We start from the raw sequence: 26,978 nt of genomic DNA, 5'->3' as shown, positions 1-26,978 counted from the left end.
TCTTACATTGCTTTTACTACTTTTAATACTTTTACTATTGTTCATGACATGACAGCCTCGGTGAAAAAAACAAAAAAAACAGCAAGTCTGTTTGGAGCAGTTTACAAAAAACTGTGGAGTGTTTTTCTCTTTTCGTTTGGACAGGATAATGAAACATTGATATTGGATATTGTGTAAACAGCAGTTCCTTCTGCTTGATGGTTTCATTAAGTCCCCCAACTCAGTCAAAGGCAATCTCAGTAGGTGAGACCTGGTAACACTTCGTAACACTTACAGCACCGAATACTATCGGTGCTGTAAGTGCTAACTAGTACTAACTACTATGAATGTGTCACGTAAAGGTTGCAGCATCACCAGGTTAAAGGATAATGCTGGTGATATTCTATATTTTTCTCCCTGTCAACAAATACCATGAAAAGACCAAAACCATCAATGTCTTAGTTCGTCTCTAAATACTTTCTTACCCTGTGTGTAGAACTGCAACTCATTGGTTCCTAGTGAAGACATAAATCTTAAAAAAGTCATAAAACACCTTTTTTAAAGGGTCAGTTATTTCCTAAAGCAGATGGTCACTGTAGGTTTTAGCAAACATTACTCAAGCAGGAGGAAATAGTTGTTGGGGACTATTTTTTAGCAGCGGATTAATCCACATTTGGTGCTCTAGTGAGGATGGTGAGTCTTTCTGGCAGCAAGATGGTGTGTGTGGGATTGAGTCAAAATAAACTACAGTGTGTGTGTGTGTGTGTGTGTGTGTTCATAGAAATGAACGAACACGTCACCCAGTGCAACAGTTTGGCTCATTGATGTGTTTCTAATAACAAAGGAGCTCTCATTCATTATCGGCTTGGGTCTGCAAATGTGATTTGTTGACAACACAAAAAATATAGAATATCACCACACTAGAGCATTGTGATATATGTACAGGGTTTCTGCAAGTTTCAACAAGTCAAATTTAAGACTTTTAAAGGCCTTTATGAAATAATTTAAGACCTATATCACAACATAAAATGAAATGCAGGGTCACAAAAGTACTTGCAAAGTAAATAAACTTATTAAAATTGAATGAAGGCGACATAGAGAAATGATAATCTGTAAATATACAGCAAATTATATTTGGACGAGCGAGAGAAAGAAGAACCACAGAATAAACAGAGCATAAACAGAGCATTAGAGGTAGCGTTAAATGGACGTTGGAAAATTAAGACCTGTTTAAAAATAATTTAAGACCTAGAACACAATACTTCAGCGAATTTAAGACTTTAAGGCCTAAAATTTTGATTTTGAAATTATACACTTTTTTAGACTTTTAAAAACCCAGCAGAAACCCTGTATGTAGAATTTATAGGATTTACCATTTATAGAAAGCTTAAGTCTCACCTGTAAATGAGTGATGTCCTTGTCTATGTTCAGTGGGGAGGTGACACAGCTGTCAGGTATGTATTTAAAGTTGTCAGGGCTCGGCTCGCTGTCAACACCATTAACACAGGTAATAGGAACTGCCTCGTACCCCCGAGAAATGTCCCTAAGAGAAGGTCAAATAGTTTTTAAAATGTGATCAAAATATGTATGGTAAAATGAAAAATATATGCTTGTAGATCTGTATCAAGAGAACATCACAATATGAAAACATGATGTGAAAAACTGATAAGACTTCATCAATTTAAGCACCAGTTCTAGAAGAAATGACAAGGAAATTAAGAATAAAATGCATTATAAACACTTCCATTGTCAAAAAACAGAATTCAGACTCAGATCAATATCAACCTCATGTATATGTGTGAAGTACAGAGCTGGAGACAGGATGCGCTTAGCCTAGCATAGCATAAAAACTTGAGGAAGGGGTAAACAGCTAGCCTGGCTCTGTCCAAAGTAAATAATACACCTACCAACACCACTAATGCTCACTATACAAGTATCGGGTCATGTACAGAAATAGAAATGTAAAATGCCAGTTTGTGTTTCGTTTTTAACATCTCTTTATTGAATTCTCAAAATATTCTGAGAAGATTACTGAGCTTTAGAGGTGTTTTTGAGTAGTTAGTATTTAAAAAAAAAAATTGGATAGCTGGTTATCCCTGATTCTAGTCTTTATGCTAAGCTAAGCTAGACACACCCTGACTGCAACTGTTGTGTGTGTGCGGTATTAATCAATCAACTTATTATTTGTCACGTTGGTCATATACAAATACACTTTCAGTGAAATGTTATCTGTCAGTTCCTTCAATTTATGCATTAAAAACATTAATAACAATAAATATATGTGTATGATGGGGGGGGGCAGTCTTAAGCATTTGAGATCCTAGATGGTAGAAGCTCTTCCTGAGCCTTTCAGTGCTGGCCCTTTTGTATCTAGTACCTTCTTCCTGACATCAGAAAATGGAGAAAAAGCTGTTCCCGGGTGGTTTGGATCTTTTATGATTCTATGTTATCCCCTAAATAACTCCTCAAACTCTGACACTCCCTGTGTAGAATACATCTTTTCCACACTATACAGTATACAATACAGTACAGTATAATAATAATATATTTTTTTAGCTTGATCACATTCCATTTTTGTTTTACCAATGTGTCTCAAGATGGTTATAAATGTCTCAACTCACAGAGGAACAACGCAAATAAAAATCACCCAAACACAGATGAGAGCTGCAGACAGCAGCAATATGTATTACAAATAACAGTTCTTTACGTATAATATTGGAAAAAAAGCATTCATATTATTATAGAATCCAACCAAAACACACACACACACACACACACACACACACACACACACACACACACACAGTATTGCTGTCTACCTGCTGAGCACTTTTTCTCCATGACAGTCCCTGCCTCTCCTGGCGTCAGTCAGCTTCTTGTTGGTGTTGAGGGCCGTCCACACCTTGGAGCCGTAGACGCAGCAGTCCAGAGCCGTCTCTCCCTCCTTGTTCTTCTGGTTGACGTCAGCTCCACGAGACAGAAACAACCTGCAGATGGAGGATGTTTAAGTTAGAAGTGACTAGGTTAGAACCGGTTGTTGTGTAATGTGTAAAATAACAAAGAGAACACAGTAATCTTAAATCACAATAAACTGGTGCATCAAGGGATTGGCCAATACGGGAGCTTTGAAGCTAAAACCAATATCCTGCAGATATTTCTGGACTCAATTTGCCAGGAGCTAATATACTTTCTTACCTTCTCCCAACTCCGTCCCATCTGGAGATCAAAACAATACAGCCTTAAAACGAAGATGCTCCTATATAACTGCAATGTAAAGTCTGTTCTGCTGTACGGTTCAGAGAGCTGGCGAGTTGTCAAAACAGACGAAGACGAAGAGAATGGAAGTGCTCCATAACGGATGCCTCCGACAAATATGCCAGATCTTTTGGCCTAATAATATCTCAAACAATGAACTGTACAAGAAAACGGGAAGCCGGAGCATCACCAAGGAGATTACGCACAGACGCCTGAGATGGCTAGGACATGTGTTGAGGATGGAGCAGGACCGCATCACAAAAGTCGCCTTAAGGTAGACACCACCTGCCAAAAGAAAACCTGGGAGGCCCAAAACCACCTGGCGCAGAACTGTGACACAAGAGCTGGAACAGATGAACCTGTCGTGGAGAGAGGCCCAACATGCTGCCAGGTACCGAATGCAATGGAGAGTGCTCAATGAAGCCTTATGTCCCATAGGGGATGAAGAGGAGTAAGTAAGTAAGTAATATACTTAGTTGAGTATGAATGTTATGTATGTAAGTTTATGTTTGTTGTACCCTTGATGATGTATTGATTTATGTATTTGCTGTTCTTTTGATGTATTGTGAGTATAAATGTTATGGATGTATGTAATCCAGTTCATGTACTATTCTTATGTGGACACCTGAGCAAAGTTCGTTGACACTCGTGCATTCCAAGAATAATATGTAGATTCTTCATCATATCATTAAAAACCATAGGCAATAATGTTCTGCTTTAACAGCCCCCACTCTTCTGGTTTCACTTTTCCCACCAGATGTTGGAACCTGAACCTTCTTCAGGATCCCGAAAATAAACTGGAAAGGACAACCAAGACCAGCAGGGCTATTTTTGGGCGCATTGTATCATCGTATTTTGCAAATGTAAGGATCTGCCTCTGAAGAAGGCGTGAGAGCCACCAACGAGCCACTGTTTATGTTTTTTAAACGGCAAGTGGACCAGCATTTTTTCACATCTCACTCATTGAATTAAAGATTTATTTTCCGATATTGTTGGAAGTTGTAAGTTTTATTTCTTTTCTGTCCCCGAATGAAGGGTTATATGATGGGTTAACAAGGTAATTCATTCCTCAATCTTGGTTTGTGAAAGAGACAAACTTGAATTCCGTTGTATTTCTCTGTTTAGGTGTAAGAATATTTATTTTCTTGAGAATTTGAGAGTTTATTTCGTTAACTAAAAAAGCTAAGAGAGCTAAGCGAAGCCAACAATGACATTGGCATAATATATGGCCATTGGTTGCCCTGCTCTCTAAAAATTCGCCATTGACAAACCCATGTCGGTGGACCACTACAATCGTCGGTTATAAATACTGTGAGAGTAGTGTTTTAGTGTTTCCTAAAACATAATTTAACTCAAAAATGATATCTGCCATTGAGAGCATAAATAGGGTTATGTATGTTTAGGTTTTTTCTAAAGCAATTCAACTGTTACCCGGATATTCCACTTGGCACGTCGGTGCAGCGTTCTGGCTGCGCCGCGGTTTTGTTCCGTCCTCCGCCACGCGCCATACCACACAGGGTCGTCTCATAAGCGGAGCGTCTTGCCTGCACGACTCGCATATTTGAACAATCACGTTTATTAAGCTAGTATCTACCTTCCACTCCAGGCACTCCTGCAATTAAACTCCATGCCTTCTGGCATTGTCCTTATAAATAGGATCTGTGATGTCTTATTATGTTATTCAACCTCCAAGATGAATCGCTCGCTGTCTATGTCTATGTGTTGTAGAGGAGAAGTGTACGATATTGGGGGGTGTGTTTTGGTAAAATGACTGGATGCTCTCGCTGTTTCACTTCCTGCCCGGTTATTTGAACGCCCTGCAGCTTGCGTGAAAATAGACCTGGCGTGTATCTTTAGCGGAGCGGAGAGCGGCTTCACACACGCTTCTGGGACGCGCCGTGACACGGGTGTTGGAATATCAAGCATTGACTTGAATGGCCGTGATTGATCGCGCGGGCCGCGGCTCCTCCGGAACGCAGCACAGACGCACGTGATGGAAAATAGGAGTTATTTTGCATTCACTGCATGCAACAATGACTTGCAAAATAATTAAATTAAATGATCATTTTAAACCCAGACCTTATTTAAATGTTGAATTGTACATAGAACAACTTCACTGACATCTGTAGAAATGACAAACCAACCCCTGGGCTGCAGCTTCTAAATGAGCTGAGAGCTTACGTTCTCATTTCTACAGCTCTGAGGTTGTCCTAGGCACCACTGCAATTGAAAACAAAACAAAAACATTTCAGCAAAATATGGGTTGAAGAAATGATTGCCTATAAGCAGAGCTTTAAATTTGAGGATAATGCATTTTTACTCGTTTTTCAAATGTGCCCCTCTTCTTTGAGTGTGTGCAGTCTGACCCTCCTCCGCAGCGCTGATCTGAATTTGATAAAGGTCTATGTTAGCCAGATGAACTCTGCTACATACTCACATCACGCACTCCAGGTGGTTCTCTCTGGCAGCAACATGAAGCGCTGAGTCACTGTGAACGTTGACAGCGTTGAGGTCACATCTGGCCTCCAGCAGAGCCTGGGCAATGTCATCACAGCCCGAAAGTGCCGCCCAGTGCAGGCAGACATTCTCTTCCTGAACAAGGAGCAAATACAGAATTGTTCTGTATAAATAACATTCTTTGGACCTGTTGGGTCTTGTGCAAGAACATTTTCATATTCTTATTCAAAACCTCTTTTATCAGCTATGGTAACTTTGGTCCGGGCTGAAACATCTCAACAATTAGTTGATGGATTGCCATTCAATTTGGTGCAGGCATTCATGGTGCCCAGAGGAGGAATACAAATTACTTTAGTGATCCCCTGACTTTTCCTCTAGCGCCACCATGAGGTTGACATGGTTTTGATGTGTTTTTAACTGACACGTCATCTCAGGTCATCACCGGGTCAAAAGTTGACTTTTCTAAAACTTTTCAATCTGTGACAAGAGTGTGTGAATGAAACATTAAGGGCCCTATTTTAACGATCTGTCCCAATTAGAAATACATTTTATGTTAATTATGACATAAATAAGTGAAGTCTACTTTTTTCCTTGCTCAGGGTGACACAGAATCCAATTTCCCTATGGTTCCCCAGTCTACTGTACTTACACTTCCCTCAGTTTAGAGGTAAAAACTATTATGCATCCCACAAGATAACACTCGATGAGCTGCAATGCTGTAGGAAGTGTGAAAACAGAGTGTTATGGCATGTATGTGTGTGTGTGTGTGTGTGTGTGTGTGTGTGTGTGTGTGTGTGTGTGTGTGTGTGTGTGGTACAGTTGTAAAAGTGAACAGCGTACTGTGTGCACTGACCTTGTCTCTGATGTTAACATCGGCCCCTCTGGCCAGCAGCAGGTGGACAAGCTCCTTGTGCTTGTACTCAATGGCCCAGGTGATGGGAGTCCACCCCCCGTTATCCTGCACAGACGCAGGCTGTAAAACTCGTGCAAAGATTTATGCTGTCATATTACTTTTTATTTACACATTAGCTGTCAGCAGCAGTTAGTAAATGAGGTAGCGTGTGTGTTTTACCTGACAGTTGATGTATTTGGATGCCTTGGAGAGCAGATGATGGACTATATCATAATGTCCCAGTTTAGCTGCCAGATGCAAACAGGTGAAGCCCATGATATCCTGGGATGACAACATGATTCACATTGAACAACACTGTGCTACTGCCACTGTTGTTTAGGCCAAAGAAAAGGGCATTTCATTGGCTTCTGGATTCTATGACATTAAACTTGTTGGTGAAAACAGGACACTGGAGCAGAAATAATGAAGAGAAATGTGTCCAGCAGTTCAGATATGTTCATCTCCCACCCTAGAGCCTAGTTTAGGCTTAGAGATGGCAAGGTTAATAAAATGTTGTTTCAGAGAGACGGTCAGCTTATGTGAAAGAGTAAAGTGTTGTAATCAATTTTGTTATATGAACAGGGGTTAAAGTGGGCCGGAACGATCCAGAACTGTGTTTGTGCACCTTCAATTAATAAGTAAACTAATCTGGTTGGCAGTTTCAGTGTTTCCCACCAGGCAAACATTATTTTTTTGAAAGCCAGAAATAAGGCCAAATATCCGTTCCAGTCTTTGTTTCCCCTGTATTCTGCATTCTGCAGCAGCGCACCACTGTGAGAGGGAGCAGTGCACCTAGGCCTGTCGCGACAAATTTTGCTGGACGATAAATTGTCCCAGAAATTATTGCGATAAACGATAATATTGTCGTTCTGAGACCATTTTCTTCTAATATAATGATAATGGCATAATAATGCAGGTACACCTTTTCAAAGATCAATACACTTTTATTTCTAAAGAATATTTAACACTGGAACTGGAAGACATTTTAAATATCCACAATATGTCTTTGATCTCCTTCAGTATGTCGTCTTTCACGGTGTTGTACAGTTGTGGAATTGCCGTTTGTGACACGTATGTTCTCCCAGGCAATTCATACTGGCTGTCAAATGTTTGCAGCATTCACCGAGTGTTTGTGCGATAGACTACAGACTCTGTACTACATGTAACAATTATTTATTAAACACTAAATATTAAATTTAAATAATATGTAATTAATAAATCATATCTATCTATATATATGTGGCTATCTGCTACATGGCGAGTAGCACACACACACACACACACACACGTAATTTTCCTGAAACCGCTTGCAAGACATAGTCCACCGCGGCGTGTATGTCCGAGCCTGTCTCCACCGCCTCCACCTGCAGGTTGTCAACTGTGTGGTTTGGAATGAAAGGGAGAAAACAGGACGCCGTGTAACACGGCGGATATCGCTCATAGACGGCGCCTTAACTGCAAAGTGCTGTGGGAAACCCTGCTCCAACTTTCAACTACTGTTTTCTCTTCTCTGTCTCTCTCTCACCGCCAGGAGTCCTGCCTCCCCACACAAAGACCATGCGACTGACAAGAGGGTTCACTCCTCGTTACGCTAAGGAACTGAGTGGTCATCCAGTCTCTTTGGTAGAGAGAGAGAGAGAGGGAGAGACAAGGAAAACAAACAAGCATGCAAATGGAAATTATCGAACTCATTTTTTATATTGTGCGATTAATTGATTTATCGACTATCGTGACAGGCTTAACTGCACCAGACAAGCAAATAGCCTTTTAAATGCTACATTGCTCCACAGTAACAGACAAACCAACTTTAAAAGTGACACATTTTCTTTTCATACAAGTGCTGTGCACCGTATGTTAGGGTTCTCCCACCTGCCAAATCCCACTTTAACCCCTGTATATAAACATTGGCTCTATAACATGTTAACGGTGTTGCTCCTACACTCTGCACTTCCTCTCAACTCTAATTACCATTTGTGTCTCTTTTAGCTCACTGGGACTCATGCAAGAACATTTTTGTGATGTTGTCTAGTGGTGTCAACAATAATCGATTCGGCGATGCATCGCAATGCGGGGCATGCACGATTCAGCATTGATGCAGCAAAGTGCCATAATCGATTATGTCACTGTTTATTTTCTGGCCTTGAGTGGACAATAAAGTTGTGAAATTTCAATTACTTCAGGGGGCATAACAACAACAATCAAGATGGCTGAGGCGGAGGGAGATGACCGCGATACACGGGTAATTAACGCACCCATAAAAACGCACCCAAAGCTTGTAAAGCGGACATCTGGGCACATTTCGGATTCTACGAAGTTAATGGGAAACTAGACAAGACTTACGCGGTGTGTAAAACCTGCCACACTAAAATCAAGCACGTTGGCAATACAACTAACTTCACGAACCATGTTGATCGTTGGCATCCTGAGTTGGCTTCAACAACAACAACAACACAAAAAGTCCCAGCCAAGAATTGACGAGTCGCTAGTGTCAACGTTGCCACACAACTCCGAGAGAGCAAAGAGGATCACACGATCGGTGGCATGTTTCATAGCGAAGGATCTACGACCCTATTCTGTGGTAGAAAATGCGGGGTTTCGCCACATGCTTAAAAAATTGAGTCCCGGTATAAGCTACCGACAAGAGATACCTTCACTGATTCTGCGCTTCCCGCATTGTACAAAGAAACCAAAGCAAAGGTAATGGAATCAATGTGTAAAGCCAGTCGTGTAGCCATTACAAGTGACGCCTGGACTTCAGTCGCAATGATGGTGATGTTGAACTCAGACGGAAGAAGTTGTTTGCACAAATTTGGTAGTAGGCTAAGCCTACACACTTTATTTTTGGTTTACATTACAATGTATTTCACATCTTGATATTTTGTTGTATGCAGCTGATGTGATTGGTAGGATCAGGTATATAATTGTCATCATCTTAAAGCTGCTGTTTTGTTGAGAATAGTTGCACTTGACTTTACTACTTGAAAAAAGTTTCACAGTAATAAGTGGTTACTGTGTGTTGCACTGAATATTTTTATTGCTGGGTGCCTGGGTGGTTGTTGTTACAATAGTGTGACTGTGATTACTGATTAATATTTGCACAGGAGTTCAGGAAGTGCCCTGTCTTAGAGCTGCTATTTTATTGTGTGTAAAAAAACACTTATGGTCACTGCTGGAAAAAGTTGGCTGTTATTGCTCTATTTAATTTCAAATGGTTCTAAAGCAGAGAGAAGAGAAACATTTCTCATTCAAAGCACTGAAAGCAGTGATTTATGTTTTCTTTTTCAGGTTTGAAAATGCCATATCCAATACCCTGTACCATTCAATTTTATTTTATTTTATGACATTTATGTCAAAGATACAGGAGAGTGATAATACACACATAGCAGTCAATAAAATCTGTTGTTCAATATCTGACTGCTTGTATTGGACTGATGAAAAATTTGCCTTGTGTGCAGTAGAATTGTGATGCATCGCAATGCATCGTAGAATCAAATTGAATCGAATCGTTACCTGGTGAATCGTAATCGAATCGAATTGTGAGGGCAGTGCCAATGCACACCCCTAATGTTGTCCTAAACCTCTCTTACTGTGTTCGTATGCGTGTTCCAAGTTTTTGATTTACAGATTTACCAAGCCTTCTTAACTGGACAAATTTGGCGTAAATTGCTCATTTCAGCGTGATGAATACCATGTTTTTGAGATTTCACACACTGCTCACACATTCACAAAAGGTGCACATCCACATATCCACAGTATGTCCAATAACTGATGGTGCTATTTCCCTTTTTGTCTTGTTTTTGCCAACTACTGTCTGGTCTTGCAGTGTGACCAAATTGGTATAACAAGAAGTCGTAAAGTCTGAATAGCAACAATTATCAATTTGAACCGATATACTGAGTTTGTTTGCTCACCATATGGTTTAAGCTAAAAATCTAATGCAGCATGTCTCTACACATAACCAAATGTTATCAAGTTTATCAGCAGTTTCTTCCTACAAGAGGGGGGGCAAATTGGTTTCAGAGGTCCCTTTTGTTAACATTTAGCAAACAAATCAAAGCCCACTTTTGCCAACTAGCCTGTGAATGTTGTTGCTGCACTGGCTTAAGTGGTTTGATGATTTTTATTTCTCTGCCTCATTTGGTTACTATACTGTTACTTTACTTTTTTTTGGCACTGAAAGTCAACAGTGTAGAGAAACCGGCAACATGGGTAGAGAGAAAGAGGTGTCTGATATTCTATAAAAGTTCCTGACTGGAATCGAACTGTGGATGTTGTGGTTGTGTGATTTGTGCTTTTTTGTGCTCCATTATTTTTTTAAAGAAACACTTTTGTTTTGGCCTCCGTTTTTCACAAGATTAAGTCAACAATCATTCCAAACTCAATTTTTAGACTTTCCATCTGATGCCACTGTAAATCAGCTATCTTACAGGTGTGGCATAAGAAAAACGGCACCTATTAAATGTGATTTTAAAATATTAGTACAAAGGGTCTGAGCAGTGGCAGCAGTTGGTAGAGTGAGATTGGACTAAATGATGAATGTAGAAGCAGAATTTGACATGAGCACACATCAGTTGACCCTGACTGAGATGATCCAACAGACTGAGTGTGTGCTGCTGACCCACCTTGTGACTGACAGCTGCTCCGGCTCTCAGCATGTACTTCACTGTGTCCAGGTGGTTGTTTTCACAGGCCGCCATCAGTGGTGTTCTCTGCTCCTCATCAAACATTTCCAGGTTGGCTCCAGCCTATGTGAGTGAGCACACACAGCATCCCAACGTCGCTAATTAAGATACTGACATTAACCAACAGGATTTTACGGTACGACAGTTAAAGGGTAACTTTGTTTCTTTTCTACCTGGACCCTTTTCCCCTATGTTTTTATGTTAAAGTGACTGATGGGAACAACAATCTTTGACATTGGTCCAGTTTTAAACAAGAACGCTGTGATCAGCTGCCGCAAACCGGGATGCAAATATAGGGCAAATGTACATCGTCAATTTTTTCCACTAAAAGTGCTGTTTTTGCCACTGACAGGCTCAGATTGTTATTCTAAGTGTCTGACAACATTATGGAAAGGATTCCTACAGAGATAGATCTTTAAAAAAAATAAAAAATCATCTTTGTTTAACCAGAAACAGCTCTGAGATAGCTATCGCTAAAACCACCAGACTCCATTTAAAAAAACAATACTTTAAGTGTGTATAGAGCCAACATATTTTCACATGTAAATCAGTAAACTATGTGTTTATTTCAACCAAAAGTGGAAAGACAAATCAAAACGGGTTTTATTATGTGTCTGTCGACTTTGAATGAAGTGTATTTTACGATGATAAAATTACTGTTTATCTGGTGGCTTTAGCGATCGCAATTTTGCGGATGTTTTTGAAAAAGGATCTTATTCTTCAACAGAAAGGTCGACCTCCCTAGAAATCCTTTCCATAATGTTGTCAGACACTTAGAGAAGAATAATCTGAGCCTGTCAGTAGCAAAACGAGCACTTTTGTAAATTGACGTAAATTGAAGGTGCGCAAATTGCCCAAATACTTATATTGTAGTTGTTTTGCTGCTGCTGACTGTGTGTGTGTGTGTGTGTGTGTGTGTGTGTGTTACTAATTAGCGGTTTGCGATAAAACTGGTCATTTTCGATTAGCATGAAAACTAATCCCAGAGAACGGTCGACTCGGTACACGTGTTATTAACCCCTAGGTTCATTTTGCGCCGGATTTGTCCTTTAATGACTAAGCTATCTAGGTTATGTATGCAAAGTATAATGTCAAAATAGAAAAGGCCTAACCAAAAGCCATTTGTATAATGCTGTAAGTAAACATTGACAAGTCATTGGTGTGGCTTAAAATAGTAGATCATTTGACTCAGCTGTGTGGCCTACAGTAGGAAGTCCAGTAAGCCCTATCCAATGCCTACAATAGCAACTTGCATATACAGTGGAGGACATTAAGTATTCAACACGTCAACATTTCTTTCATTAAACATATTTCCAATCCAGCTATTCAAATGAAAACTACACCAGACATTGGTATTAACTCAATAAAACTACACGGATAAAGAAATCATAACATTCCAACCCATAAAATAAGTTATTTACAATAAAGTGGAATGAGAGGAAAAAATATTGAACACGCTACGTAAGATGTATTTAATACTTGGTGGCGAAGCATTTGTTTGCAATGCCAGCTTCAAGGGTTCCTGTACAAAGAAACTCTCACAGTTTGCAGATGGGTTTTTGGCCCAATTCTTCCACAGTCTTTGAAGCTTAAAGATTCCAGGGGCACGCTGGCAAATCTTGATCTTCAGTTTATTCCACAAATGTTTGATTAGGTTTAGGTCTCATGATTGACTGGGCCATTCCAACATCTTTATTTTCCTCCTCTGGAAACAATTGTCAGTCTAGTTTGCAGTATGTTTTGGATCGTCATATTTTTGCTAAAAATGCTCTTTTAAAGTTTGCTACACTACATTAGGAGAAGCCTGTAGATCATGGGGGGATGTAGTGTGGTCAGAAGAGACAAAAATAAAACTTTTCAGCAACATAGCGACGCACCATGTTTGGAAGAGAAATGGCTCTGCATATGATATGACTAAAAATGCCATATCTACAGTACAGTGAAGTTCAGCAGTGAAAGCATCATGGTATGGGGCTGTTTCTCTTCTCATGCTACCAGCAGAATCCAAATTATCAAAAGGGAAGATGAATGGAGCGATGTTCCTGGAATATTTTGAGAATAATCTGTTGCCATCCACCTGGACGATGAGGATGAGGATGAGGATGAGGATGAGATGCAGTTGGATTTTTTTAGCAGGACAACGATCCAAAACATACTGCAAAGATGACTGTCCGGTTCCAGAGGAAGGAAATAAAAGGTGTTGGAAATTCCCACCTGCACACTGTGAGACATTAGTGTCTTCGTACGGGAAGCGTCATGAAGCTGCCACTGCAAAAAAAAATACTTTTAATTCAGTTAGTGTGATCAATACTTTCTTCCTGTCATTCAACTTTATTGCAAATAACTTCTTTTATGGATTGGAATGTTATGATTTCTCTATCTGTGTAGTTTTTTCAAGTTAATACCAATGTCTGGTCTAAATTACATGTGAATAGCTGGATTGGAAATATGTTTAATTAAAATGTGTTAAATACTTATTTAACCACACTGGATTGTGCAATATTGCACTGGAGTTCTCCTAAATATTGGCTGAGATAGGCGTTAAAATGCTTTTAATCCAAGCTGAAAGGTAGAACCAAAAATGTGTCACTCTGAGAATGTTTGGCCAGTAAGGACTTTTGTATTATGAGACACTCGATAAATACAGGCCCTGAGGTGCAACCTGCAGTGAAGCCAGTCTCCTCACCTGGACCAGCATGTGGCAGATCTCCTGGTGACCCTCAGCCGCTGCTGCATGAAGAGGGGTGACTTTGTTGTGGCCCTCCATCAGAAAGTTGGGGTCCTTCCCATCAACTTCAATGTACAAAGTTTTGTCTATCAGTGTCATAATACAAATGCCAAAAAAACATACATTGAGTTATGAGGGCCTGAGCGCCAACAGCGGCGAAGGCCCTATTGAAACTGAAGGAATTATTAGGGCCCGAGCGCCAACAGCGGCGAAGGCCCTATTGAAACTGAAGGAATTATTAGGTCCCGAGCGCCGACAGCGGTGAAGGCCCTATTGGAATTGAAGGAATTATTCTTTTCTGGAAATTAATCGCATTTTTTAGGGGCTTAACATACTCAAAAACTCACCAAAATTTGCGGTCGCATCAAGCCTGTTGAAAATGTACGTATTTTAAGGGTTTCGGGAATAAGCGCACAAGACGTACAAAAAAGCTCATTGGAGCAATACCCTAAACCCAACAGGAAGTCCACCATTTTGAATTGAAAGTGTCAAAATTAGTGTGATTTTGGCCATTTCCACGTCGTACTTTAACAAACTCCTCCTACAGAATTCATCCGATCGACTTCAAATTTGGTCTGTGCCATCTTAAGACCATACAGATGAAAAGTTATTAAAAGAAAAACTTTTTCTTCATAGGGCATGGCGGCCATTTTGAAACAGGAAGTGGGTGTAACTCGAGTGTAAAATGTTTAAAATGTTCAGGATTCATAAAAGTCCAACCCTGAGGACATCTAGAGACAGATATTTACTCAAAGTCATAGCGCCCAGGAAGTGGCAACAGGAAGTAGACCTAAAAATCAAGGTGCTACACTTAAACGAACTCCTCCTAGAGATTTCAACCAATCGACTTCAAATTTGGTGTTTGCTATCTCAAGACCTCAACGATGAAAAGTTATTATGGCAGCCATTTTGAGTGTTTAGCAATGAACGAGAAAGTGGCTGTAACTAGAGTGTACATTGTCCATTCTGCTTGAAATTTCCCATGATCAACAAGAGTCCAGGCCTGAGGACATCTACATGGCAATATTGACTTTTGGTTCCTTTTTAATTGGTAATGGTTTGGCCCGCCCCCTATGCTTAAGCCACGCTCCCTTTCATAACTGGTGACCTGTTTAAGGTGGAGTCTTGTGTGAGGTATCATTGAACTCAGCAGAGAGTTCCTTTGTCATTAATTTCTTCAATTCCGTTGTGTAGTGATATGCAATGACAATAAACAATCTATCTATTGGTCATGGTTTGGCCCGCCCCCTATGCTTAAGCCACACCCCCTTTCATAACTAGTGACCCGTTTATCGTAGACTCTTGTGTGAGGTATCATTGAACTTAGCAGAGTTCCTTTTTCCGTGGAGCAGCATCCGCCAGTAACCCCGACACGCAAGGAGGTGCGAGGGCCCGTCCAACACTGTTTGCACCTTTAATTGTAATTGAAGCTTTTTTTAATGTCAAGTAACATATTGGAGTTACCAAGGAGACGAATGACCTTCTGGAGCTCTCCTTGTTTTGCAGAGATGTACAGCTGTCTGGTGGGGTACTTCACTTTCTTTGGTTTCAGGCTAAAGAGAATAAAAGATCTCAATCAATTATTCATATCAAAGTGCAAACTGTGGTCTCACTCTGTACTTTTTTTTGCAAACTGATGCAAAATATTTCATGGTTAACCTCACTTCTCATCATCCAGTGCCATCAGGATGCTTTCCAGTGACTCTTTAGGTGGTCTATCTGCAGCGCACACAGCCTCGCTCTTTAACCTGGAGAGAGAAAGCAACAGGGCTGCACGATATGAGGAAAATAGCTAATTGTGATTATTTTGACTGATATTGCAATTGCGATATGATTCGATATTGGAGGGAATGATCATTTTTGTATCATTATTCTAATTTTCATTGAAAAATAATAAAATTAAAAGAAATCAAAACAATTTCTGCAAGGATCTGTACCAAACAAAGACTTTTTCTTTAGTCTGTAGGATAGGATTTCTAGGCTGGACCTCTCTGCAGCACCACAAAATTATTAATTCAAAATGGTTTGACACATATTTTGCCTTTATCAAATAGTGGGCTCCCCCTGCGATTTGAATATTGATAAGGACACATTGCGATTGCGATAAAATTGTGATTAATTGCACAGCCCTAGAAAGCAAGCAGTAAACATTTTATTTGACCAGAGTTATAATAAACTAGAATTATCCTTTAATAGTCGTGAGTTTAGTGATTTCAAGAAGGAAGTGGTATATCTATGTTTTCTATATAAGAAGGTGAGATGACTTAAGCCACATCAGTCCTGTGTTACCTGCTCGGGCTCTCGTCTCTGCCCCTCTGCGGCTCGCTGGTCTTCTTAGCTCTGAGTATCTGCGGAACAGCAGGCGTGGTTGGTACTGATGGCAGGGTGGCCACAGTGGGCACCGCTGGCAGCGGCTGCCCGGGGTTCGATCTGGGTACAGAGGGAGACGGATCAGCCATCGACACAGTGACCTCTTTCGCCCCGCTGGCATCCTCTCCACAGTGGGGGCAAAACCTGAGATCCTTCAAGATGGAGGCGCAGTCGCGGTGAAATCGGTGGGAGATGCTGCCGTACGGCCTGCACTCCATGAAGGTGCCCTGTGGGACGGACCAGGTAAACACTGTATTAAGGTTAAGAATGCAGTATCAAAATATATTATAATATATAATAATAATACATTTATTTATAAAGCGCTTTCAAATCAAAGTGCTGTACAGAGCATAGAAAATACAGTTTAAAAACATTTCTAATGACTAAAATAAACACACACTCGAACTTTCAGAAAAACATAAAAAGAAATTAGGCATCATACACAACAGTAAACAGATGGGTCTTTAGTTTTGCTTTAAAAACCTCAACAGAACAACCCTGCCTGATGTCCAGAGGTAAACTGTTCCACAATGTCGGTGCACGAAAAGCAAAGGCCCGTTCATCAATTGTCTTCTTTTTAACCCTTGGGACACTCAGAAGACCCGTCCTCTGAGAACGCAGGGCTCGAGCAGGCACATAAGGATTCACTAGGTCGTTAAGATACAATGGTGCACTGCCATTTAATATTTTATAGGTTAGCAGCAACACCTTAAAGTCTGCTCTGGCATGAACAGGGAGCCAATGGAGAGAGGATAACACTGGTGTAATATGTTCATATCTAGAGGCTCCGGTCAGAACACGAGCTGCAGCATTCTGAACCAACTGCAGACTCCAAAGACTTTTCTTTGGCAGACTCGACAGAAGGACATTACAATAATCTAGCCTGGATGACACAAAGGCATGAATGAGGACCTCAGAGTCCTTAAACGACAGTATTGATCTGATCTTGGGGATGTTTCTAAGATGGAAAAAAGCAACTCTGGTCACCTCCTTTATATGTAAACCAAAAGAAAGTGTCTGATCAAAAAGCACACCAAGATTCTTAACTTGGTCTCTACGATTGATTACACAATCATCGAGAGACAAAGTGATGTGTTCAAAAAGATGACCTAGTTTTGCTGGTCCGATAACCATCATTTCTGTCTTAGCAGAATTAAGCAACAAGAAATTTGTTGATAACCAGCTCTTAACAGCTGCAAGACAGTCCTCAAGTTTAGCTGTGTTAGACTCGCTTCCTACACCTAGTGGCATATACAGCTGCATATCATCAGCATAGCTATGAAAATCAATCCCAAAAGAATGGAAAATCTGACCCAACGGGGATAGGTAAAGTGAAAAAAGCAATGGACCCAGTACAGAGCCCTGGGGAACCCCGTGCTTCACGGCACAGGACTCCGAAAAACTGTTGTCATATAAAACACACTGAAATCTTTCTGACAGGTATGATCTTAACCACTCTAGAACTTGTCCTGAGATGCCAAAGAAATTCTCAAGTCTATCCAATAATATACAGTGGTCAACCGTGTCGAAAGCAGCGCTAAGATCTAACAGCAATAAAACACTTCTTGACCCCGAATCTATAGACAGTAGCAAGTCATTCACCACTTTTGTAAGTGCAGTTTCTGTGGAATGATTTACCCGAAAAGCAGACTGAAATGGCTCAAATAGCTTATTTAGTGACAAATAATTTAAAAGCTGAGATGAGACCACTTTCTCAAACACTTTTGACAGGAAAGCAAGGTTTGAAACAGGTCTATAATTGGTCATGGAGTCTACATCCAAGCTTGGCTTCTTTAGTAGGGGTTTAACCACAGCAGTTTTGAAGCAAGCTGGAAAGACTCCAGTAATGAGGGAAGAGTTTAAGATCAATAAAACATAAGGTCCTAATGTAGGCCATAGCTCTTTGACAACCCAAAAAGGCAGAGGATCGAGTGAGCAGGTTGTACATCGTGCCACCATTACAACCTTACTCAAAGAATCCAAGGAAATTGGTTCAAGCCTTGTCCTGTGCAGATAGACAAAGCAACAACATACTCTGCTTTGTCACTGTAAGACTGGGGTATTTTGGCTCTAATGTCCTCGACCCTTTCATTAAAATACAATAAAAAATCATGTGCAGATAGGTCAGTACCACTAACTGCCTGAACACGCTGTGAGAGTCGAGAAACAGTGTCAAATAACAGTCTGGGATTATGCCTATTATTTGAAATCAAATTAGAATAGTAGGCTGCTTTTGCAGCTGGCATCCTAGATTGGAAGTTGGCCAGACTGTCTTTCCATGCATGATAAAACACTTCAAGCCTTGAGTGACGCCACTGACGTTCAATTTTTCTGCAGCTCTTTCTAAGGATTTGTAAATCGTCATTTAACCAAGGGGTATGGTTCTTTATAAGACACCTCCGAGTCTTTACTGGAGCCACAGAGTCAAGAAGGCCCCGAAGAACACTGTTAAAATTAGCATTAAGACGGTCAACTGAAAGAGCCCGATTAAATACTGGATCTACCACATCCGGCAAACCCATAGTAAGATCATGTAAAGCTCTTGTGCTGATATAACGAGATGACCTTATTATCCTTGTTTCTTTCCCAAGGATGAGTCAATTTCAAATAAAATTATTGAGTGATCTAAAACAGGTAACACAGAAACTTAATTTACCGAGACAGACAACCCATAACCTAACACTAGATCAAGTGTATGTCCGTGCTAATGTGTTGATCCAGTCACAAATTGTGTGAGATTAAAAGACTCAATATTTAAAAATTCTTTAACCAGAGGCTTGTCATCACAACAAATGTGAATGTTAAAATCACCAACAATCAAAATCCTTTCATATTGCAGAAAAAAACTGGATAAAAAGTCTGCAAATATGAGAAATAAATTTATCATGATATTTGGGTGGACGATATATAACAGCAACTAAAACAATAGAGGGATTATTCAAGGTGAAAAGCTGCAGTTCAAAACTAGTGAAGACAGGAAAGTTCAGCAACTGTTTGCATTTAAAACGATCCTTAAAGAGTGAGGCCACCCCCCCTCCTCTGCCTGTCAGTCGAGGAGAACTGAAGAAACTGGAGTCAGGAGGACAGAGTTCCACCAGGGGCGCTAATTCACCGCCATGCAACCACGTCTCTGTTAAAAACATTACATCCAGCTCGTGGGAGTCATAAAAGTCACGGAGGATAAACGTCTTATTGGACAGTGACCGGGCATTAAGGAGAGCCATTTGGACTTTCCCCACCTCAACACCCGGTGGAGTTTTACAATCCAGATGACGAAAGTTATCCAGACAAGCACCTCCCCTTCCACGCCTCCTTTGTGACCAGCAGGGCTGCAACAGCTGATCGAGCTCCGAAGACACCGGGTAAACAGGAAGAATCCACTGCTGTCGGCACGCAAAATCCAATTGAAAATGCCTGACATCAACAGCATGATCCCTGTTCATCATCCTCACTACCGTTTTAATCTTCACACGCATGCCTGAGCGTGTACCGCGTGCACGCCCGTGTCTCCTGCGGGTCCTTTTTCGGGGTAGGAAAACTGGCTCACGGCGAAATAATTCCTCCGGTACTGAAGCCAAAAACAGGAGGAAGCCTCGATTTCTGTTGTTGACCATACTCATATGGAATCCTCCGAACAAAGTTACATATGTCATAAAGTGCCTGGCGCTCGTAGACCAACAGCGATTGGGTATTTACAATCAGCAAAGACGCCACTATAAACACAATAAACAACTGAGAGAAAAAAGACACAGGGACAGAGAGACGGCGTGCCATGACACCCGGCGCCATCTTCATCAATGTACCTGTATATTTTATAATATACTATACTATAGTAATCAAATGTCATTTCAAGTGACATTCTTTTCTTGTCAAAAGGTAAAAAAATAAAACGTTAGAAACATTTAGAGCAGGGGTTCCCTCCTTTTCTGTCTGATGTCCCTCCACACTCCCTGTCAGGTTCCAAATGTGTTCAACTGAAGAGATGTTACCCTTAACTCAACTCAACTTTATTTATATAGCCTCACTCTAATTGGCATTATTACTGGTTGGAGTTATATTTCTCCACTTTTTTTAGCTTTCTATTTCAACAATTTATCCATAACTTGTCAACAAAGTATCCATTACTTTTAGCTATTCCAACCATTTATCCATTACTTTCAACCATGTTAACAATGTATCTATTACTTTTGTCTAACATTGTTAACTGTTCCCTATCCTTAGCCATTACTGTCCATCCATTACTTTTAGCCAAATAGTTCAAACATGTATCTAAATCCAATTTAAGCTTCCTAAAACCATGCATGACTCAGACAGAAGACAAGAAAAAGAAGATGCAAAGGAGATGGACATGGAAAATAGGTTAAAAGAAAGAGAAATTGAAAGATTAAAAAACAGGAATGTTTGGAATGTTTAGAAAAAAGAAGGCAAAGAACACAGGGCCAGATGTACGTACATTTGCGAATGTGGTGTTATCAGCGACATGGCCAACCCGCAGAAAGCCGCGCTGTGATACTTCAGCTTACGTCGTATTTACCAAACCTGCAGTTCATTGGGTAGTCAGCGCCTTTCTCTGCCCACTATACCGTAATTGGCGCTGTAGCAAAGCGTTAAGTACTTGTGCTATGATAAGGCTGAGTGCAGACTGCGATATTCCCACTGCTGATGCTATGACTGTTTGAAATGATCCTGATGCCAATATTTGTGATGTAGCGAGGAGTTTAACAACTGCTGGAATGGAATGTGATCGCTGAGTCGGAGATTCAATGTCATCTTTGATTTCTTCCAGTAACTGTAATATTGCATGGCTGCTTAATCTGTAACGCTTAATGATTTCGTGTTCACTCAACTGAAAAAGTGTGATCCTTGTGGCAAAAATATTTTCAGCTCGTCCTCCTTGGCCTATGTCTTCGTCTTGCTCGGATTACTGCAGCCATTTCAGCAGGACGCATATGAGAGGAAACCCGCATCCTGGTTTACACTGCTTTATACTGCTATTTATACTTATACTGCTTTTAAGAAGCGGAGAATTTTCACTGCAAAATAGAGGTGCGCTTTCACAGCCGTTTTTTGTACATACCGCGGAATACATAATTAGGCACACTTTACGCTTCCCCTCCCATCTCTTTATGGGAAACTCCCACTTTCCCCTTGACCCTCCCATGAATGCATATGCATGACACGGAAAAGCGCAATTGGCCATTTTCAGTTCTAGCGACAGGCAGTCTGCGTTTTTACCTTATGCCTGTTTGTACATAACTCGCCATGCTTTTACGCACACATTGTGAAACAAATACGCCTGAAGTGGGCGCAAAAGCGTTAGTACATCTGGCCCACAGAGTAGGCAAAGGAGAAGCAGGACAAGAGACAATGAAGGGGAGAAAAGGCCACAAAAGGCAGAGGGAAAAAGGAGAAGAAGAAATAGTGGATCATATTATAACAATATTTATCCATGACCATGTAAAATCTGACCAAAATTTTTCTCGGTATTGAGTTCTACTTGAAATCTTCCCATCGATAACCAGTGTAATACTGACAAAATAGAATCAAAAGAATGTACAGTATAGTACTAATGTCAAGCATCAAACACAGTGTCAGTGTTCTTTGTTTCCCCTCACCGCCCTGCAGAAGAGTCCACAGCCAGGGCAGCAGTGGTGCTTGACCATGCCGGCCCGGTGGTCCTCACACAGAACCAGCAGATGGACCGTGTTGGAGGGTCGCATCATTTCTTGCTTCACCACTCGCCTCTGGCAACGACTCAGCTGTGGAGACAAAAAAAGAGTAGGCATATACTACTTACCTATGATACCCATGATACTGTACAACATTAAAACCAATAGGGTTCCAGTACCTTTGGTGCTTTTGGAACCATGATAACCTTACCCAGCTTTTATACATTTTTTAGTGTGATCATAAGTTTCTATTGTTTGCCTGACAGAGCCCTTCTCAGATTCCAGGATGAACAGTACTAAAGGACACTAAATCTGGTCAACTGAAACTTATACCAATGATGCCTTTCAGGAGGAGTTCCATTCTAAATCACATGTGGCAGAAAATCCTTACTGCAGTTTGCTGCTAACTAAATTAAAGGTCCTATGACATGCTGCTTTTTGGATGCTTTTACATAGGCCTTAGTGGTCCCCTAATACTGTATCTAAAGTCTCTTTCCCGAAATTCAGCCTTGGTGCAGAATTACAGCCACTAGAGACAGTCCCACAATGAGCTTTCCTTAGGATGTGCCATTTCTGTGTCTGTAGCTTTAAATGCTATTGAGGAGGAGAGAGGGGCAAGGTAGAGGGTGGGGGTGTGGCCTTGACCAACTGCCACTTTGCTTGTTTGCAAGCCATGATGTCTCTCTCTTTCTCATGGGCAGGCCAAATTCTCTGGGTGGGCAAAGCAGAGAAAGGGGAGGTAACCTTGCTCCTTATGACCTCATAAGGAGGAGATTCCAGATCGGCCCATCTGAGATTTCATTTTCTCAAAGGCAGAGCAGGATACCCAGGGCTCGGTTTACACCTATCACCATTTCTAGCCACTGGGGGACCATAGGCAGGCTGGGGGAACTCAAATTAATGTTAAAAAACCTCATAAAGTGAAATTGTGTTGCGGAGCGGAGGAAGGTCTGGTTCGTCCACACAGCATTCCGGGATGGGAGAAAAACGTGCTCTGGTTTATTGGCATTTCTTTAAACCAATCACAATCGTCATGGGCGGCGCTAAGCTCCGCGCGGAGCTCCGCTGCAAAATAGTCGTGCGAGAGAAAACTCAGATTGGACAGATAGTCTAGCTAGCTGTCTGGATTTACCCTGCAGAGATCTGAGGAGCAGTCAACCATAGTCCTCATAAATCCACCAGAGTTTAAAATTCCAACACAAAGAAAGCGGAAGGAAAGGGACATCAGCAAAAACACATGCATCCGGCGTAATTTCCTGCGGCACCGGAGCAATCCCGGAAGTGGAACGTCAAGGATATAGACTAGGACGGATAGTGCGGATGTCCCTCACTTTCCGCTTTCTTTGTGTTTATGTTCTAAACTACGGTCGCTAGTAAGGAACAGCAACAGGAAACTCCGAGCAAGCATGCTAACGTTACAAGCTAAAAATGACAAGTTTTGAAAAGAATTTGGGTTGTGCAACAAGGCAGACCTGCTTGGTTATTTTAGGGAATTGTTGTAAAATTTTACTCTCTAACTGGGACGTTTTGGGACCGATTGGTGGGGATTTGCTATGGACAAAATACACACGACGATACACTGGTAAGAGCAAATTCCATTTAAACCATGTATCCAGCTAATTTAAATAGATCACGTTAGTGTATTGTTTGAACAGTTAACTTCATTTAATATTGTATGTGACATTTTCTTTAGCAGGGTGCAAATCTTCCACCAAAACAAGTTCCATCCTGAGAACATTTTACAGATCCCACTTTTTTGTGCCCAGAGATTAACGCCAACCAAGACAATTGTGATTGGTTTAAAAAAAATGCAAACAACCCCTGACTTTTTCTCCTGGTCCAGGAGTGTATGTGTGGAGGTGCCAGACCTTCCTCTGCAGCGCTGTGGAGTGGCAATGCAAGACTAGTGCTACATGGCTGCATCTTATTTTGATGACTGACAGCAAGTCCTGCTGCAGCTATGAAAGCAGATCAAGTATTCCATGCCTTTTCTAGATGTCTATTAGTGACCCGTGGAAACTGCAGTAAAATCAGTCACACGTAGCTCTGGTTAAACACGTCTGGTTACTGGATGGGATTGTTATCTGATATTTTAAACATGATTTCTAATAAGAGACCAGTACCAAAGTGATAGTATTATTTCAGATTCTTTACCATTCCATCCACGCTCTCCATGGCCATGCAGGTCTGGTCCATTGTGGACAGACTGCCTCCGCTGTGAGGAGTCTCCATACGACAGCAGCACAGTGGTAACTCCTCAGCCAGGTCTGTTTCTGTCAGCTCAGCATCCACTGCTACACCTGCACACACAAATCCCATTATTTCAACACACATCACACACAGAAATTGACCTGTGGGACCTATAAAATGCAGGGTTTTTCCCCCCCCAAAGAGGTTTTAAGCCAGCGCTAAAGGAAAATCACGAGTGCCAAAGCGTCTGATTTCCAGCAGCCAGCCTCCCTCTCACCCACAGCCACTATATTTTGCGCACGCGGCTGGCGCTGATTTGACTGGATCTGAACGCTCAGCTGTGAAGCTAGCGCTAACGGGATCTCCGTTTGCAGAGTCAGACTGTACCGGCCTCTCCCGGTGATCATGCTGCTCTGCTGACCAGCGGCGCAGTGAGAAGCTGCTGCAGACGGGCGCGGAGATCCCAGCCTTCCGCCGAAGCTCCGACTGCTGTCTGTCCGCGGCTGGCTGCTTTGATAACCGGTGAAAACATATTGTAGTCGCTTTAAATAGTAGTCTAATTCCGTGTTTTGGTTAGACATTTCAACCATAAATTGGTGCCTAATAATTTATCAGAATGCAGGAAATTAAGTCTTTGACGCTCAAAATTTCCTGGAGGAGACCCCCCCCCCCCCCCCTCCCCACACTTAATATGCGTCCCCCTTCCAAAGGCCCATTTTGAGCCAGGAAAAACCCTGAAATGGATTCTGTAGAAGAAAAAGGGGACATGATAAATTTAGGTGGTCTTAGATCAATCTTATGAAGCCAAATGAGTCAGCGAGATGCTGTTGTCACCTGACAGGGGAGGTGAGAGCAGCTCTTCCTGAGCTTTCAGGTCCAAACAGTCCAAAGCCAGCTCTGTGTACTCAACATGGCAGCCTTCTCCAGGTTGCACCTCCATCAACGATTCATTCCTGGCGGCTGTCAGTTCTCTGGCCTTCAGAGTCTCTGGTAGGATCACTGGTTTTTCATCTGTTGCAGCTCTGTTCTTCTCCACACTGGGACCTGGCTCCCCTTTCTGATTAAAAAAAGGAATGAGATGAATGCATTAGGGCTGTCCTCGACTAACGAAATTCTTAGTTGACCATACGATACGATTTTTGTCGACTAATTGATTAGCTGATTTAAAACTTAGATCCGTGAAACTAAGTTTCTCAACTCTTGCGAAAGCACGACTTTATATCTTGTGTTTACCAGAGATGCACTCATAAGTTTCTTGGAAAACAGCCAGTCAGCGGGAAAAGGCATTAAAAACATGACTAATCGGCTAAGAAGGGGAAGCCCTAATTTGTATGTATTAGAATTATAAATGACGCGTGAATACAAAAAGAAAAACACACATGCAAATGATTTTGAACGTCACAAACACCAAATATGGCTAACAAGACGGAAAAGTTTTTGATAGGGAAGAAAAGAAAAGCATGAGTTTTCAGTGATAAATACTGTATGCCAACTAGTGGTATTAACTTACACAGAGTGTCTACTTTTACTACTTAGGACTGACCCAGTGGATAGAAAGAGATGTATGCTAGCTGCTAGTAATTGATAAATGCTGTTCTTGATCTCCGACTCCAGACAATATTTTTTTTTAACATGACAGTCCCCAGTCTCTTTCCCTGTAACTTTTGGGGCCTCTAATGGATAGGACAGCTAGGTGAGAAAGGGGAGAGAGAGGGGGAAGAACAGGTTGGATTCGAACCCTGGACCTCTGCGTCGAGGCATAAACCTCTATGTTTACAAATGTGGATCAGTGTTTCCCAAACGCCTAAGATGACTTCCCTCAAATGTCTTGTTTTGTCCACAACTCAAAGATATTTAGTTTACTGTCACAGAGGAGAGAAGAAACAAGAAAATATTCACATTTTAGAAGCTGGAATCAAACAATTTTTACTTTTGTACTTACTTTAAAAATTACTCAAACCGACTAATCGATTATCAAAATAGTTGCTGATTAATTTAAAAGTTGACAACTAATCGATTAATCTTTGCAGCTGTATTTTGAATAATCAATATTGTATAAAAGTGAAAAGTTAGTTTCAGGCATTGCTCTTCGGGGTTACGGACAGAGTGGGCTGGTAGGAGGTCTGACATACAGGAATGAATAAGTTAAGCTTAGCGTTGGTTCATGCAGGACACGGAAGTCATACGCCCGCTGATTGAATTGTCATTCCTATCAGACACACACCAATCACAGCGATTCTCACATCAAGGCGGTCCCTTTAAATGTGACTCCCTCCTCACTGATCCCTGCTACACTGCTGCTGCTTCACACACTGCTGCTGGCAACGTTTTGCCTCCACCTTCCTAGTTCAGAGCCCTGAAATAGTTTTCAAATGGATTTCTTTTGGCTCACTCTTTAATACCCAGGGGGGTTTCTGCATAGTGTTCCCTGTTTCACCTTAGCATGCTGCTTGGCAGGTCCAGGGAGCATTTACCAAGAGCGGAGCCTTCAGCGCAAAGCATAACTGTATTTCTATTTGTTGCAATAAATGATTAAATCTATGACAAGAGTGATCCTGACTGAAATAAATAAATGGACCTGCCTTCTCCTGCTGTTTAAGGGTCTTGGCCTTCTTCTTGGGGACCAGGTTGTACATTCCCATCTTCCTCTTCTTCCTCTTCACAGCTAGGAAAAGCACACAGAGTGAGGTTAGGTGGAGGCCAGAAGTCATCCCAAGGAAATAATGCATGGACACATTTCTACACATAGCTCTTTT

At 41.3% G+C, this 26,978-nt stretch overlaps 1 protein-coding gene across 3 annotated transcripts in view; it reads right to left on the bottom strand.

The window, feature by feature from the left end:
* Window positions 1-26,978, bottom strand: part of ehmt1a (euchromatic histone-lysine N-methyltransferase 1a) — a 42,194-nt gene that overhangs the window by 12,104 nt on the left and 3,112 nt on the right. For 2 of the 3 annotated variants that reach the window (XM_031300897.2, XM_031300896.1), the window contains 14 exons: window positions 26,805-26,887; window positions 25,057-25,279; window positions 24,187-24,332; window positions 21,979-22,122; window positions 16,283-16,590; window positions 15,658-15,741; window positions 15,458-15,546; window positions 13,952-14,058; window positions 11,206-11,328; window positions 6,764-6,865; window positions 6,545-6,649; window positions 5,672-5,826; window positions 2,799-2,966; window positions 1,378-1,522 (listed from right to left, as the gene is read on the bottom strand). In XM_031300897.2, the coding sequence (XP_031156757.1) occupies window positions 1,378-1,522; window positions 2,799-2,966; window positions 5,672-5,826; window positions 6,545-6,649; window positions 6,764-6,865; window positions 11,206-11,328; window positions 13,952-14,058; window positions 15,458-15,546; window positions 15,658-15,741; window positions 16,283-16,590; window positions 21,979-22,122; window positions 24,187-24,332; window positions 25,057-25,279; window positions 26,805-26,887 (1,982 nt within the window). Of the gene's footprint in view, window positions 1-1,377; window positions 1,523-2,798; window positions 2,967-5,671; window positions 5,827-6,544; window positions 6,650-6,763; window positions 6,866-11,205; window positions 11,329-13,951; window positions 14,059-15,457; window positions 15,547-15,657; window positions 15,744-16,282; window positions 16,591-21,978; window positions 22,123-24,186; window positions 24,333-25,056; window positions 25,280-26,804; window positions 26,888-26,978 lie in introns of all 3 variants that reach the window. The other variant, XM_035998534.1, reaches the window with a different exon arrangement.

Source organism: Sander lucioperca, chromosome 2 (genome assembly GCF_008315115.2).
Source record: "Sander lucioperca isolate FBNREF2018 chromosome 2, SLUC_FBN_1.2, whole genome shotgun sequence".
NCBI classification, from domain to species: Eukaryota; Metazoa; Chordata; class Actinopteri; order Perciformes; family Percidae; genus Sander; species Sander lucioperca.
The sequence above is the reverse complement of the archived record's forward strand: the minus strand, read 5'-3'. Positions and strand labels throughout refer to the sequence as shown.